This window comes from Choristoneura fumiferana, chromosome 26 (genome assembly GCF_025370935.1).
Source record: "Choristoneura fumiferana chromosome 26, NRCan_CFum_1, whole genome shotgun sequence".
Lineage (NCBI taxonomy): Eukaryota > Metazoa > Arthropoda > Insecta > Lepidoptera > Tortricidae > Choristoneura > Choristoneura fumiferana.
This window is the reverse complement of record NC_133497.1, coordinates 4,559,368-4,576,619: the sequence shown is the minus strand read 5'-3', so window position 1 is coordinate 4,576,619 and position 17,252 is coordinate 4,559,368. Positions and strand designations below refer to the sequence as shown.

The following is a 17,252-nucleotide window of genomic DNA, read 5'->3' as shown; positions in this document are numbered from 1 at the left end:
TTATTTCATAACAGTTTAAAGTCACGCGCGTCGATCCCCAGTACCTAAGCTCTCACCAAGTTACAGTCCCCACAGTACTTACCTAGTTACGTTAACGTGAGACCCATGGCGGCTTGCTTGGGGCGAAAAATGGAGATGGCTATTTCTCGTCTAACTCTTTGGAGTGTGGGTTATGTTATTGTTGGTTATGTCTGTCACAAGCATTATGAGTTTGATAAAAAAAAACGACTTACGGATCCATTTACAAAATATTAAGCTTTAATTAAAGTGCTAATTTCTGTTAGAGTCCAAAATCTGAGAAAATCATGAAGCTTACTGAAGCTTGAAGAGAGAGCAAGATAAAAACGAATACGATGGCAAAACATTATTCAATAGATCTGTAGTATAGGTAGGTGCGTAATTAATGAATTTAAATAAAAGGAAAACTATCACAGCTGAGTAGGCTCTACAAGTTAATAAGTAATAGTTGATCAAAACTTAATATTGAATATTTGCTGCATGATAGTTCCTACAGAACCGCCTACTTTTTCACTGTATTTATAAATAAAACTAGCGACACGCTCCGGCTTCACACGGGCAAAGTAAAAAAAAAACGGCCAAGTGCGAGTCGGACTCGTACGAAGGGTTCCGTACCTATAAAACATTAGACATTAGCATAAAACGGCAAAAAAAACACGTATACAGCAAACGTTCAATATTTATTGAACGTTTGCTGTATACCCCCCCAGCTCACCTTCAATATTTATTTTATTTTAATTTCATTATTTATTTTTAAAGTACATTTATACAATAGGTACCGGTTGCCGTTATTGATATCGAGCAGAAAAAAACACGTTTGTTGTATGGGAGCCCCCCTTAAACATTTATTTTGTTCTGTTTTTAGTCTTTATTGTTATAGCGGCAATAGAAATACATCATCTGTGAAAGTTTCGACTGTCTAGCTATCACAATTCATGATAGTGACAGACAGACAGACGGACAGTGGATTCTTAGTAATAGGATCCCGTTTTTATTACCCTTTGGGCAGAGAACTCTAAAAAGGTCTCTAATCAAGGGCACTTCACACACATTTTTCAGCTCAATTTCCCAAAAACTACACCCGACACGCACGAAGCTGGGGCGCGTCAACGTAGAGTTAAAATGCATGTTTTGGTTAGATTGATATTTTTACTTTCGTAATAGGTATCTTTTGAATGGAATGACCGATTTTAATAATTCACAAAGTAATCTACAGGTATTGAAACCGTCTTGAATATAACATTATTTATTTGGATAAGAATTAAAACAAAGGTATGCATAAAATGGTCTGATTTTAGTCATCATTTCTGACAACTTTTTAACCGACTTCAAAAAAGTAGGAGGTTCTATGTTCCAATGTTTGTATTTTTTTTAATGTAAAAAGTTGTTATTTATAGTATCGCTAAGTTTTTTGTAGATCATGTATTATTTAATATCGTAAAACATTTTTTTGTTCTATAGAACAATTGATTATAATCAATAGTTTCTACAGCGCATGCGATGAAAGATGTTTTATGGCAATTTTTTTTTACACTGAGTTTCATTATTGTAGTTTTAGTACGGAACCCTAATTTTTTCTGTTAATAAATATAGCCTATGGCTGCCAACCTTGCTTAATTTAAACTGGTCGAGTTTGATGTTTGTGAGTGTGGCTTGGGCATTGCAAACACTAATCATATATTTCTCTCATGTCCTCTCCATGACAACTCCTTCCTTTATGAACAGCTTACCTATATCCTACAAAGTCCCATTACCTACATCCATCTCTGTCCTTTTAGCCTCTAATGACAACTATATATAATGTATTGAACATATTTATAAATAATAATAATGATATTAAAATTTAAATTTAAAGGCTATTTGTTGGCATTTCAAAAATCTTAATTCCTCTCCTTTCCAGCACTATTTCACAAAACTGCTTTTTTGTTTTTTTTTGTTTCGATTTCTTTCTTTAATTTAATTTTTCTTTTTAGCCCGCGTTAGGGTGTATACTTGGCAAGTGAGTGCATAATAATAATAATAGTTGTAAAATTAATTATATATATCTACGTACCTTATACATTTATTTTTATGTTTTTAAAGTCACACAATAAATTAGTTTTATAGTTTACAAAATATCCATTTATTTATGTAGTTTTATGTAGTTAATGGTGTGTAGTATGTCTTTATAACGGCCCGAGGGTTGCCGACGGTGCTGGCTGAAAATCAGCGCTGGGGTGTTTTTAACGCTTCAGCATTATGCTGAGTCAGTGTCCGATTCACAACCGCAATGACACATACCTTTGTGTTGTTTTTTTTGTACCTAATAATTTTGTTGTCTTGTGTTGTGAATAAATGTATTTTCTTTCTTTCTTTCTTTCTTTCTTTCTTTAAATATGTATTTCTCATCTCACTAAATTTAATTTATCATGTGTACCTATGTATAATATCTTTATTTCTTTCGCTTTAATCCCATGTAATCTTCTGTTGAATTCCGTATTCCGTATTCCAAGACCCCGTATTTTCTATTGATTTAGTTTCCGTACCTTTCCGCGTCTGTGGCGGATGCGCAAACCGCACAAGCCAGAAAAAAAGCCTATGGCACTTTGGAATACTTTAGCATTCTTATAGTGAAAGAATTTTTGAAATCGGCCCAGTAGTTTGCATACCGCGCGAGCCAGAAAAAAAACCTATAGTACTTTGGAATACTTTAGCATTCTAATAGTGAAAGAATTTTTAAAATCGGTCCAGTAGTTTGCATACCGCGCGGGCCAGAAAAAAAATAGCCTATGGCACTTTGGAATACTTTAGCATTCTAATAGTGAAAGAATTTTTAAAATTGGTCCAGTAATTTGCATATCGTTTAAGCCAGAAAAAAAATAGCCTATGGCACTTTGGAATACTTTAGCATTCTAATAGTGAAAGATTTTTTAAAATCGGTCCAGTAGTTTGCATACCGCGCGAGCCAGAAAAAATAAATAGCCTATGGCACTTTGGAATACTTTAGCATTCTAATAGTGATTTTTTTTTAATCGGTCCAGTATTTTTTGAGTTTATTCGTAACAAACATACAAAAATCCAAAGTTTTCTTCTTTATAATATTAGTATAGAAGTATAGATATGCAAAAAAACTAGTTTTCTTTTTTTACCCCTGGTTCCTAAGAGACCTGTCCATGCCTCTGATGTAATCGGCTTTGATTAGTGCTATAACTAAAAACGTACACAATTTCAACCAAAACAAGTTTTAGAGCAAGAGTTTGGGACGGTCAAACTCACACTATTTTATAAAAACTGAAACATTTTCTATTACCTACTGTCCCTATGCAGGTAAAATCGATTCCTAACTATTTATAAAGTTTGGCTCTAAAACAGGTAGCAAAGTAACAAAATTGCACCTCTATAAATTGTTAAAGTCCTACTAAGCTGAGTTTTTATGTACAGAACTCCAAATAATTTTAGCAACGTAATTCAACGGTCGTAAGGAGTAAAAAATCTTATAGATCCAAATATGACTTTTAAATATATTTCATATTTTTATACATCATAAACATATCATTTTTGTTTCACCAGCAAACGAACAAGCTGGAAATGTCTGCTATTGTTATCGTTACTAAAAAAATGTATTAGAAAACACTACATATCCTTACCAGACACTTAGCACGGCTCCTGACACCCTTCTAGATACCCTTAAACTAAGATTACGTCCTAGTATAAGTAAATACCATGTTTTATATTTGTTACTTAGGGAACCATTAGATGTTTTTCTCATTAGCTAGGCGGTTTCAATGGTTCTTTTACATCTTGCATACACATTGAAGATGTGCCGTAGGCGTCAGCACGAATTAATATGCTTTTTAAGACATTTTACAATATGTTTTATTCCAAGATCTAAAAAAACGAAATATTTCGGCAGGTGGTTGGGGTAAAGTGATTGAACATCCATGTACCTAAACTTTGTTTAGGTTTTTTTAATTGTGGTTGACAAATATTTCCATACATTGATGATATTCAAAATGTACCGCGTCAAAGGCGTGACTAAATTTTGATTTTCTGGTACAAATTTATACCCCTAAAGCCTCCATGATCTAAATTTCATACTTAGGGACTTAGGGATAGTTTTCATCTGACACCATACATAAAATTAGTTTCAGCTTTGATAAAATAAAATAGCGAATATTTGGCCGACGCTGACTCTTGCGTTGTTTCCATAATTAATTAACAGGGTAAAAAAAATCCTGTTTGGCAGTTGTATGGTTAAAACAAAAAACTAATCAAGTACCTTTAGCCATTACTTTAAATCATGCGGTATCGCCGAAAGGACGTTAACGCGAACGAGTTATTTTAAAACCTATTTCTGTTTCTAAGTGATTTTTTATAGAATATCCCTAACAACATGAGTAGTCATAGTGAGAATAACTTTCTCAGTGAAGAAGGTCCTGTGCAGCCGTTGGTAACAGATCGCAGTGCTATAGTACCTCCGGTTCTCGACCTATCGACCTCTCAACCCGGAAACAGTCAGTAAGTAGAAGCACTGAAAAAAAAACACGCAACATGAAATGAGAAAATGGCAACAGCATACTTATTTATTACTTTACGAGTGGGTAGAGTAGAGACATGTGGGATAACCCAAATAATTTAACTGAACATTGCACTGAAGATACTTACTTAATTATATAAAAATAAACTTTTTTCTTAAAATTTCAAGTAAACTTATAGATTTTTTTTTATTCAACTGGGTGGCAAACGAGCAAGTGGGTTTCCTGATGATAAGAGATCTCCACCGCCCATAGACACCTGCAACACCAGGGGGATTGCAGAAGCGCTGCCAACCCAGAGGCCTAAGATGGGATACCTCAAGTGCCAGTAATTTCACCGGCTGTCTTACTCTCCACGCCGAAACACAACAGTGCAAGCACTGCGTTTCACGGCAGGATTAGCGAGCAAGATGGTGGTAGCAATTCGGGCGGACCTTGCACAAGGTCCTACCACCTGCAAAAATTAATTATATATATGCAAACAATAAATAGCTCCGTGATTTTTCACCCACTCTACACACTATATTGCTGTAAACAATACAAAAAAACTTGAAAATACAAAAGGTCGAATACAAGAAATAAAACGTGTTTTTATAGAACTAATTCGTGATTGATCCTTGTTTCACTTGATGAAAAGTGTTATAGCATTGGCTACAAATTTTTTGTAAATAATTTTTCACAGGCCTCAAGCCACAGAAGATACGGCGCTTCATGTTGCTGTCGAAGACCAGGATATCGCAGCCATTGCGGACCTCATGAAACTAGGAGCGTCGCCGGCCGCACTCGATGCGAACGGGCTTACGCCGATGCACTTGTGCATTGTGAAAAAATACATCGAACCCTTGACTGTTAGTCAAATTAGTTTAATTTCATATTTTATATATTTGAATTGGAATAATAGAAAAATCACACCAGATATCTACTTACCTACTCAGCACGGTTCCAATACCCTGCCAGACACCCCTTAATCGGTTTTTACCCTAGAATACTTTTCGTAGTAAAAATAATTAATGTTATCCAAGATTTGGATTAAATACTTAACTGAAAACCTGAAAGTGGTTTGTTCAAAATCAAGAATAGAATCGATTACACTATACTTTAAAACAGGATGTGTGTGCTTTTTACATCCCTTTTTTACTGTGCCCAGTCTAAAAGTTAAGTTAATGCAGCTTGTATTTACATAATTTAATTCTGGCAGTTTTCTGACAGTTCAATTGTCTTCTATAAATGACGAAGCGCAATTGAAAAGTACAAGTGTAGACAGTTTAATACATCAGTGAGTGTAGACTAAGAAATTAACTAGACTTACTGAAATAGCAACACTTAGGTACTCACGAGTATTTTGATAACAAATGCAATAAACTTAAAATGAAAAAAAGGCTGTTGTGGTGTCTGAGCATCCAGTATATTAATGAACACATTGTATTATGTTAAAGTTTGCATATTTTATACAAGCATGAAGTACACTGAATTTTCAGATATAAATCAATAATTTTCGCAGATACTCCTGACTTACGAAGGCAGCGCAGATGTGCTAGATGCGAGCGGCTTGTCAGTGCTCTACGTGGCCATTCTTCACATGTAAGCAGTTCTCTCTCTCATTCTCTCTCATTGACCGTAGTTTAAGCTTTCTTTATTCTTTGGTGTCCAAAGACAGTAACTACCTAGGTCCTTCCTTTTATTTATTTACATGATTTTAGGTTTTAACCCCCGACGCAAAAAGAGGGGTGTTATAAGTTTGACCGATATGTGTCTCTGTCTGTCTGTGTGTCAGTCTGTGGCACCGTAGCTCTTAAACGGGTTAACCGATTTTAATGCGGTTTTTTTATTTAAAAGCAGGTTTTTTAGGAATGTTTCTTAGACTAGTTTTATCAAAATCGGTTCAGCCGTTTCTGAGATATTGAACTTTGAAGTGACAATGTCGGGGATTTTAAAACTTTTTGCATGCATGCAGTGGAGAAAAATCCATTACGACTGCGGAGGGAGTGCCTAGGCATTGGCTTAAAAACCCGGCCGTCCCCAACTCCCTGGAGCTTTATCCTTTGGTTTTACAGATGGCGGGAAGGCGTAAGCGCAGCACTAGCAGCGGGCGCGAGAGTAACAGTCGAAGGACTTGCTTTCATACCTGAAGATGTGATCACGCAAAGATATCCACAAGCCATGATGTCGAAATTCGGCTCAAAATTTGTATGTATTGTTTATTTAAAAATATTATCAAGTTTTTCTTAAATAGCCTGTTTTGTTACATTTATGCAGGGTGTTAAAAAGTATCTAGGTCGTCCCTTCATCTTCGTTTCGTTTTCGGTCTAATTTTATTACATACTGTAGTCTTACTTTTATCAGTATCTAATTAAGTTAATTATCAGTTAATTTATCCAGTTAATTAGGAAATATTAGCCAGTGAGCACGTATTTTTAACCACCATCCGATTGTCCGTCTGTCTGTTCTCCTGTGGTTTCATCTAGTCACATTTATTATCCAATTTTCTTGAATTTTCGTAAGCTGGTTCGATTATGTCGGAGTTTTTAGATTTTTTTTAAGATGGTGAAGCTATGAATGTTGTTAACGCAGATAGATTCGCGAGGTCTGGGTACTTACAGCTCACAGAGCCAAAAATTACAGCTATTATTTTTCGAATTTCAGTATGAAGACACACTAATACATTTAGCGGCGAAGTGCGGTGAAATTGAGATACTCGACGAGATAGTAGTAGCAATTAAACGTAGTGAGACGACCGTAGATTTTTTAAATAAGGGAGGCGTAACAGCTCTTTATACAGCCATTGAGATCGGCGATCTAGAGGCCGTTCAAGCTTTAATAAAGCGAGGAGCATCTGTGAACAAGGTTTCAAATCAGAATGATACAGCATTACACGTCGCTGTACACCATCCTCACATTTTAAAGTATTTACTTGAAGAAACAGATGTTGAAATCCGTAATAACGATAGAGGTACTGCTCCTATTCATTTAGCAGTTGGTATTAACAAATATCAATCAGTCAAATTACTTTTGGACATAAAACAGCAAGATGTTAAGCCAATTTTTGAAAATGAGTACCATAGTTTAGTGTCGGAAAAAGGGTATGAGGATGTTATAAACCATAGTAAAGTGCCGAAGGACGTTGTTCTCTCAAGTATCGAGCTGTCACCTTGGAAGTTTCGCTACCCATTCCTACGCGTCAAAACTTTAACCCAAATAATATCTTTAGATGGTGATGGATATACTCCCTTACATATAGCAGCCAAACAACGTAACATGTCTATGATAGCACTGTTATTGCGGAAAGGCGCCAAATTGTCAACCAAAGGAACTAAAGGAAAGACAGCACTGGAAATAATTGCAACAGAATTCTACAATCCATCAAAATGTTTCGAGCTCATTTTCGATGATTTTATCAGTACTGAGCAAGTTGTAAGCGATACCTTAGTTAAAGTTGACTACGATGCATTGACAACTGTTAGAGGTGCGAGTCAAATGAAAGTCATAGAAGAGTTGATAAGATGTGGTCAAAGTAAAACTCTGATACATCCGTTGATTGAAAGTCTCTTGTATTTAAAGTGGAAACATCTTCTACCCGTATTTTACGCCATGATAGGAATCTTCACGACCTTTTTACTGTCTTTTAACATCTTTGTAGTGAACCTTATTCATTATAGAGACAAGAACAACAGCTCAGTTCCAATTAGCAGTCAAATGGCTTGGTTTGAATTATTCGACGGATGGTACTGGCTGTTAATCACATTAATTTACATATCGCTGACATTATTATTGCTACAGGTAAGTAAGAAAGATAAGATAAGAACATGTGTATTTCTAATATCTTATTTTCGTATCGTACCCTGTCTTTCCCTTTGTCTAAGCAATCATTTGAACAACAATTTTTTCTTTTAAATCAAAATAATTAAAAAAGTTAGTATTACGTCTAAATAAAGAACCTAATACCTTACATAAGTATTTCTTTTTAATTATTGATTGTCTTTTCCATGGTACCAGTTAAACTACTACTTTCTTAGAGAAAGTAACTACATTTGTTCTGTTCCCGGAAGTAAACGGAAATCAAAAATAACTCTGATAAATCTTGGTTATAGGAAATGTTTTACATATACTTGAGAAGAGTCCGCTACTTTTTGACCCTGGAGTCGTGGGTGAAGATGACCTGCCTCACTCTGGGTGCCGTCGTGCCTGTGGCAGAGAGTGTCACGATGCAACCGTACTGGCACCGCCACGCCGCCTCCGGCGCTTTGCTGCTTACCTGGTTGCAGGCAATGTTTCTGGTCTCCAGGTTTCCCAAGTGGGGATACTACGTCCTAATATTTGGAAAAGTTACTATCAACATATTTAAGGTTGGTTGTAGCAATTATTTTTTTTACGAGTATTTTTGTTATTTAACCTTTTTTTCAAACCCCACCACTTTAAATAGACTAAGGCCAGCTATAGCCCAAATCCTTTCATTCTGAGATGAGGCCTGTACGCAGAAGTGGGACGTGGGGCTGGGATGATGATGATGATAAATTCGAGAACAATCAACAAAAAAAGCATTTTTTTTAATCATATTTTTTTTACAAAAAACTTGGAAGAAGGAGTTTTTAACAATGTTGTATACGCTGGTTATATTTTTCAGATTCTCATGACATCGATATGCCTGGTTATCGGTTTCTCCTTCTGCTTTATGATTGAATTCCAATGGACACCACCTTTCGACGAGCCGTTCGCTGCTTTCGTAAAGACTGTCGTCATGATGTCTTCAGAGTTCGATTACGAAGACTTGTTCGGTAGCGACCACGCGAGTAAACTTCAGGACACTAAAACCGTTATACGCCTAGTTTTTGTCGTATTCGTCGTATTCGTCGCTATAATATTAATGAACTTCATGATAGGTGTCGCTGTTAGCGACATCAACGACTTACAAATGGCAGGGAGCATAAAAAGACTGGAGAAACAAGTCGAATTGCTAAGCAGTCTGGAAGTCTTGGTTAACAATCGACTGATCGCGAATGCGTACTCGAAGAGGTTCGGTGAAAAAAAATATCATATGAAGATCTCTAATTACGTAGGGTCGCAAAGTAAATGGTGTGCCGCGCTAAGCGCTGATTATGATTTTTACTATCTGGATCTACCTGAAGCACTACACGCGGCTATCATCGATATCGCATGGCAGAAAGAACAGAGAGATGAGAAAAACGGGATTGTCATGACAAATAAATATAAACTAAATGCTTTGTATGACGCTGTTGTAGACAGGCCGATAGTTACAAATGAGGTTTTCAATATAGAAGAAGGAAACAAAGCTAAGAAGCTGCGCGAGGGGCAATCTAGGCTAAATATCGAAATCAAATCGTTGAAAGATGGTCTGTCGGTAGTAAATAATGATGTCAAAAACACTATGATGAAAGTTAACAAGATATCATCGGATATAACAACTATAAAGGAGATGCTAGCAAGTTTTGCTTTTGCCAAATCTTCTGAAAATATACGAACATCCTAGCAAATGCATTGCGATGACAAAGGTCTACGTAAGAAAAAACATAGGAAATTTATAGTTTGTAACTACAAGAGCCTTAGGCACTAAACATATTTACCTTGCTCCACTACCAAACGTGCTCCACAGCTACGTCTGTGCAATACACAAGTGTTTTAACATACAGAACACGCCCTCCTCCTTTTCCACGCAAAACAAACAATACAAATGTCACATAGGTAGATCTTGGGTAGATCCAACTGCCACCAACAACACACAAAATATCGCTAGATGGCGTTATTATCGTAAAGTTCGTTTGATATATATTTTTTTTAATAAATGGCTTCTGGACCTTAATCATAAGTTTTACTAAATCACAAAGGTGACACAAAAGTCAAAGTTGTAAAACGGATTTCACGATACTGCGTCAACTAGCCTGTAATAGAAAGAGAAACGTTCATTACTCATTACATTAGATTTACGTAGATTAGTAAGGGTAGTTTACAATTTGAGTTTACTTTAATTTAAACTGTAACTTTTTAGTTTTCTTAGTAGCCTACGAGTAACTAGTTGTGGTAGTTTAGTATGACTACATCTAACTCACGGAAAAAATAAATGAATCTCTCTTATATTGCTTTTGATTGATTGACTCTCTTAGATTTCTTTATCTACATATATTGATGACATAGTAAGTAATTATGAAATATCGTTAACACTTATTTTATTCTCTAAACGACCACGGGGGCTACAACGAAACTCGAAAATCGAAGTTCCTATCGTACCGTCCCTCTCACTCTCTCGTATTATATAATATTAAGCGTCAGCAGGGCTACTACGAAACTCGAAACTCGAAGTTCGTGTCCAAATACGAGAGAGAGAGGGACTGCACGACACGAACTCGAAACTCGAAGTTCGTGTCCAAATACGAGAGAGAGAGGGACTGCACGACACGAACTTCGAGTTTCGAGTTTCGTAGTAGCCCTCCAGTGGGACGGCAAGATACGAAGTAGCAAAATCGATGTAGCAACCCCGTAATGCTTTTAAAATACCTATCCAACGATACCCCACAGGTCCACACTACAAGGATGAATGAGAAAAAAAAATCACCCCCACTTTACGTCTATGAAGGTACTCTAAAAAAAATTTTTATTGATTTTTTTATTGTACCATTTTGTCGGCATAGTTTACATATATATTCGTGTTAAATTACAGCTTTCTTGCATTTATAGTCCCTGAGCGATGCCGAGGACGGACAGACAGACAGACAGACATGGCGAAACTATAAGGGTTCCGTTTTTGCCATTTTGGCTACGGAACCCTAAAGAAGAGTAGAAGGAAATGTTTACCAAGAAAGTATTTTAATAGGACTGGCACATCTCTTACATATTTCCTTAAATGAAAACAAGAAACAGTTTCAGATAACACCCCCCCCGCATTTCTAACATAATCTGAAGTTTTTTCCGTTGAAAATTTTCCGCAGCTTCTGATGGAGTGTCATAGCATGGCAGCATTTCTTGATTTCCCCCAGTTTTTCTGTCATCACATCGCAATCGATACTAGTATTGCCAACGTAGGCTATTTGTCGCTAATTAGGCTACTCAGAATGGAAATTGGCGACGTAAAATTCTAAATGGCGACTGGTCGCCTTTTAGGCTACTTGAAGGACAAGGTCCTTATAGTAGTTGAACGAAAGAATCATAACACAAGTTAACATAAGCACAAGAAAAAAAAATACCTCTCTCGCAAAATGTAGTCTAAGTGGGATCAAAAAGAAAAAGAAGGTGGACGAATTCATAAATAAATAATTAAAAATAACAAGCAAAATTAACAATAAAACTGGGCAAGCGCAGTATAGGTCCCGTAAATATTAATTTTGGATAATCATACTAATCTTACAGCCCCTTAGAGTTATGAAATTTGATTAATATCTGATCTGGAAAAACTCATAGGCTACTTTTTTAGGCGACCTGTTCAAATTTGGCTACATTAGGCTACTCAAGCATTAAGCTGGGCGCTACCGTGCGCGCGTTAATAATGACTCCGTGACAAAAATCAATTAAAAATAGTTTTAAGTTGAATTTCAGTGAAAAACAACATAAAATAATATAAATTGAAATCTTACGCCGTTCAATATAATAGTTTGTCACAATATGCAAAGAATCAAGAAGAAAGTGATTTTTAACCTGGCGGCAAACGGTTGGTGTTTGAAAGTGAATTTATGCTTATTGACTAGAAAAAGAACGATAAAATAAAAAAGTGCAGTGAAATTGAGATATAACTAACGAACTCGAAGTGACTGAAGACGCATTTATAAACAAGGTAGGATTGGCAAATTTGGCAAGAATAAAATGATAAAACCGTTTGTTAATTTGAACTGTTTGTTTATCTTAATTGATTGATAATAACGCCATCTACCAGTCAAGAGCTAAACTAATACCTAAAAGACATAGGCTAGCGTGTGTTCAAACCAGCGCAGCTAACAAGACGAATTCGACAGTACGGCCACTCGTCACTAGAGGGCGCTAAAACAATTATGACTCCTACTATAAAATGTTTAGCCTGCGTTAAAGCAGTCGATAAACTGGAACAGCTATATTGCACACAGTGCAATGGTTGTTATCACTATCAATGTGTGAACATTACATCAGCATTCTATAGAGAAAATCAACCAAAATTAAAAACAATTTGGTTGTGTCCTTCTTGCGGTATAGTCACACGCCGTCGTCGTCGGAACGATAACACCCCCGCGTCCCCAGCGGGTATGAAACAGTCCGAGCATGAATCAAATGATCAGAATGTCTCAAGTGATGTGGACATATCTAATCTGCTGGGCGACACGTGCATTATTTCAACGCCACCTAAAAATGCTCCGCGTGCCGCAGTAAGTGTGGATTGTGATGAAGACTCTACAAAACGCACCAAACTCCTCTACTCTCTGCGGTCAAAGGACTATCACCTTAGATGACTTTAAATCAATCCTTCACGAAAAACTGGAAATAAACAAAAAAGAGATGTTATTTGAATTTAAATCTATAATAAAAAGTGAAATTAAAGTAGCCATTGAAAACCTGAAAACGGAAATGACTCAACGTACAAACGCCTTGTCAAGTGAACAGAAGGTTATTAAAAAAGATCTTACTGACCTTAGCCAAAAATAATAATATTGGAGTCTGAAAACATTAAGCTTCAGGGGAAATTAAAAGTATACAATCTCAACTCAAAAACCCAATAAATAATGAAAACCAAAGCAACGATAGCGCTCGCAAAAAAATTGTCCTACATGGCTTTCAAGAACTGTACGGAGAATCAGAATATGATCTCCTAGAGCGTCTGTCTTATATGTTCAGAGATATAATGAATGTAAATTTGGACGGGTATGTTGAGGAGCTACGTCGTATTGGAAAAAGAGGCAACCAGAGACCATTAATCATAGAGCTCGTAAATAAACAAATTACCCGTTACCTCCTAGACAACCGTAACTTTTTCCTGAACACTGGTTTGTCAATTACTGAGTACTTAGATGAGCAATCATTGAAAACAAGAAGAAATCTGATTAATATACTCCGGGAAGCCAGACGTGACGGAAAGCATGCTGTTTTAAGAAATAACCAATTAATAATAAACGGAGTAGAATATACAGACCCACTTCCAAACCTGACTCCAAACCCAACTCCAAACACAGCTCCAAACACAGATCCCGACTCAACTCCAACGACTGAAAAAACGAAAAACCTGAATGAGTGTCGCATGTTTCGAAACTGATTTCCATGTACTAATTCAAATACACAGAGCCTTAAAAATAAAATAGATATATTAGAAAGCATACTGTGCGATAAAAAATACCAAGCCATGTGCCTTTTAGAAACATGGATGTCAGACCAACAAGCTGACGTCATGCAAATTAGAGACTATACGTTCGCCGCGAGATACAATCGTCGCGAGCGCCGTGGCGGAGGAGTCGCTATTGTAACGAGAGACGGCGTGCCGTACACGGAGAGACCAGACATCGCGGCTCTATCTGTAGAGTGTGTAGTAGAATGCTGTGCAATAGAATTAAAGCCAAATGTTATATTAGTAGCAATATATAGGCCAGACCGAGAAATAGAAACATTTTTTGAGATATTAAACAAACTTTTAAACAAATTTAAATCGAAAAACCAAAAACATATTATAATAGTAGGAGACTTCAATATAAATAAATTTAAAAACACAAATAACTATCAAAGACTAATAAATACAATGCTTGAGTTCAACCTTCGACAAATAATAAATAAACCGACAAGAGAAACTGATACAAGCTCATCTTGTATTGATTTTATTTTCACAAACAACAGGCAGTTTAACGTAAATGTGGAAGATTTGGGAATTTCTGACCATAAAAGCTTGCTGTACACTTTTGAGCATAACTCAACCGCAAATCATGTTTATACGTACAGGAGGATTTACAATCAGTCAAACATCAATTCCTTCAAGTCTGCATTGCAGAAAACTAAATGGGAAACCATTTTAATACATTCAAATAATATAAATTCAAATTACAAAGTCTTCCAAAACTACATATCAGAATTAATCAATTTAAATATACCACAAAAACACATAAAAGTAAAAAAACAAAAACACTAAACATTGGCTAACTACGGGTCTCAAAAAATCTTGTACACACAAAAGACTGTTAAAAATCCTTACAAACCAAAGTAAAAATAATGTTTTAAAGGAACATACTGCAAAATACACCAAAATTCTTAAAAAGTGTGTAAAAAAATCAAAAAAAATAAATTATATAAAACAAATGAATAATTCTAGGAATAAAAATAAAACAATGTGGCAAATAGTTAAACAAGTAACCAGAAAAAATTGTATAAAAAACCATAAAAACATTTCATTAAGATCACAAAATATAACGGAAAATAACCCAGAAAAAATAGCAAATTTGTTAAACGATTATTACGTGTCAGTTGGCAAATCTACTTTGACGGGCGGCGCGCCCCCGGCCGGCCGCCCTGCTGCACACCCTTCCGTAAATTCAATGTATCTGCAACCTGTCTCTGAAAAAGAAATACGTAGTATAATCCAACACTTACCTAATAAATCCAGCTGTGGCATAGACGAAATCCCCTCTTTCTTACTGAAAGCTTGTATTGATGAATTCACTCCAGCTATTACAAAATTAATAAATCAATCCTTTGACGAATCTTGTTTTCCGGACAGTTTGAAAATAGCTAAGATAAAGCCCATTCCTAAAAAAAATGGAAAATTAGATGATCCAAGCACACATAGGCCAATTGCATTGCTTTCAGTAATATCAAAAATATTTGAAAAATGTATGGCAAATCGTATCTATAGCTTTCTGGAAAAATATAAACTACTTGATGAAAACCAACATGGATTCCGAAAAAAACACTCCACAACTCTCGCTATATACAATTATATCCAAGAAGCTTTAGAATACATTAAGGATAAAAATATGCTATAGGACTCCTGTTAGATATGTCGAAAGCGTATGACAGAGTTTCACATGACATCTTACTCAACAAACTAAACTCAATAGGTATTCGAGGTAAAGCACTAGGCTGGATGAAATCATACCTTTGTCAACGAAAACAGTACGTAGAAATTGAACATGTAAACGAAACAACTGGATATATCAAAACATTTACGTCTAATATGCACACAGTTGACAGTTCAATCCCACAGGGCAGCGTTTTGGGATGTGTGCTTTTCCTTATTTATATAAATGACCTACCACGGATCACCGAACACAAATGTGTCCTGTTTGCCGATGACATATCAATCTTATTTAAATGCAGCAATGAACAAGATAGCAATACTTTAATTCCTAATACTTACTATACCATAGCTCAATGGCTCCAAGACCACAACCTTATAATTAACAATAGCAAAACAAAAATCATCCAGTTCAGACCAAGACAAAAACAACCAATTAATTTAAATTCAATTTTAACAATTACTAATGTAGAAGAAGTTGGTGAATGCACATTGCTAGGGGTTACTATTGATAATCATCTAAACTGGAAAAAACATATTGAAAATTGTAAAACTAAACTGTCTCAATTTATATATGCGCTGAGCATTCTCAAGGCCAATACCAGCACGGCTTGTGCGTTGGCAGCGTACCATGCGCACGCGTCCGCCTGGCTGCGCTACGGGCTGCTGCTGTGGGGACACAGCTCCGATGCGCACCAGCTCTTTATTATGCAGAAGAAGTGTCTGAGGATCTTAGCCAATATCCACCAACCGAACAGTTGCAAACCATATTTTAAAAAAATTTAATATATTGACCCTTCCATCGCTATATATCCTGGAAACAGCAATATTTGTTAGAAAAAACCTACACTTATACCAATTTTCAAAAAGTGCCCGTCGAACCCATAAACTTATCCTTCCAGAACCCATACTAGAAATCTACAAAAACAGCCCGTATTATAGAACAATTAACATATACAACAAATTGCCGTTAAATATTAAGAATATAAATAGTAATACATTATTCATAGCTAAATTAAAAAAAGATCTATTAGAAAAATGCTATTATTCTACTAAGGAATTTATGGATGAATGAAAATATCATTAAACTTAAATTATATTATATTACTATAAGCATTTTTGTAAACACGATATTATTGTGCCATAATAGTTTATAACAGTTTAATTTAATTTATAGTATAATGTAACCGTAGTTTTTAAGCTTTAATGCAAGTACGTAGGATATCTTACTTTTTGTTGTTTAATAGAATTAGATAACATTATTATAAATGTGGCTATACCCTACCAGGGTGCATAATATTGTAAGACTTATAGAATAAGGCCTTATGTATTTTATGTTTATTGCCAAATAAATAAATACTAAATAATACTAAATACTAAATGCTGTGAAAATGGCGTATCAGGTTCCGAGTTGTTGGCAACACAGTCGATATTATGATAATTAATTTTTATCATGTAACTAAACTTTTCTAGTTAATAAGTCTCTGTTTAAACTGCAGCTTAGAGATCCCTTAAAAGGGATATTGGTATCTCAACGGTCTTTTTTTCTTTTTTTGTAAACAAGACAAGTAGATTAGCAGGATGCCTGAAGGACTTCGAATCCACGGTCCAGTCATGAAATAAATTAAAAAAAAAGTGATTTTGTTGCACTTCTCGTTTGTTTGTTGATAAGATAATAATTTTATTATTTGAATGAAAATTACGTTTTGTTTACAAAATATATAGCGCATAAAACAAAAACACTAATACGGGTCCGT

General features: G+C 35.5%; 1 protein-coding gene across 2 annotated transcripts; it reads left to right on the top strand.

Moving 5' to 3' along the window:
- The first annotated feature begins 4,305 nt into the window (after positions 1-4,305).
- LOC141442661 (transient receptor potential cation channel subfamily A member 1 homolog) lies at positions 4,306-10,621 on the top strand. 2 transcript variants are annotated; one of them, XM_074107704.1, is made up of 7 exons: positions 4,306-4,515; positions 5,215-5,380; positions 6,034-6,113; positions 6,587-6,719; positions 7,176-8,309; positions 8,621-8,875; positions 9,154-10,621. In XM_074107704.1, the coding sequence occupies exons 1-7, from the start codon at positions 4,391-4,393 to the stop codon at positions 10,015-10,017; spliced, it is 2,757 nt and encodes a 918-aa protein (XP_073963805.1). In that variant the 5' UTR covers positions 4,306-4,390; the 3' UTR covers positions 10,018-10,621. The 2 variants fall into 2 exon arrangements, with proteins under 2 accessions (XP_073963805.1, XP_073963806.1); XM_074107705.1 differs by lacking the exon at positions 7,176-8,309.
- Positions 10,622-17,252: the final 6,631 nt, after the last annotated feature.

Excerpts from the sequence above, each read along its gene's own strand:
- LOC141442661 (XM_074107704.1), top strand. The coding sequence starts at position 4,391 with ATGAGTAGTCATAGTGAGAATAACTTTCTCAGTGAAGAAGGTCCTGTG. Across the intron at positions 6,720-7,175 it reads CGAAATTCGGCTCAAAATTT|TATGAAGACACACTAATACA; the intron begins GTATGTATTGTT and ends TTCGAATTTCAG. Across the intron at positions 8,876-9,153 it reads TTACTATCAACATATTTAAG|ATTCTCATGACATCGATATG; the intron begins GTTGGTTGTAGC and ends TATATTTTTCAG.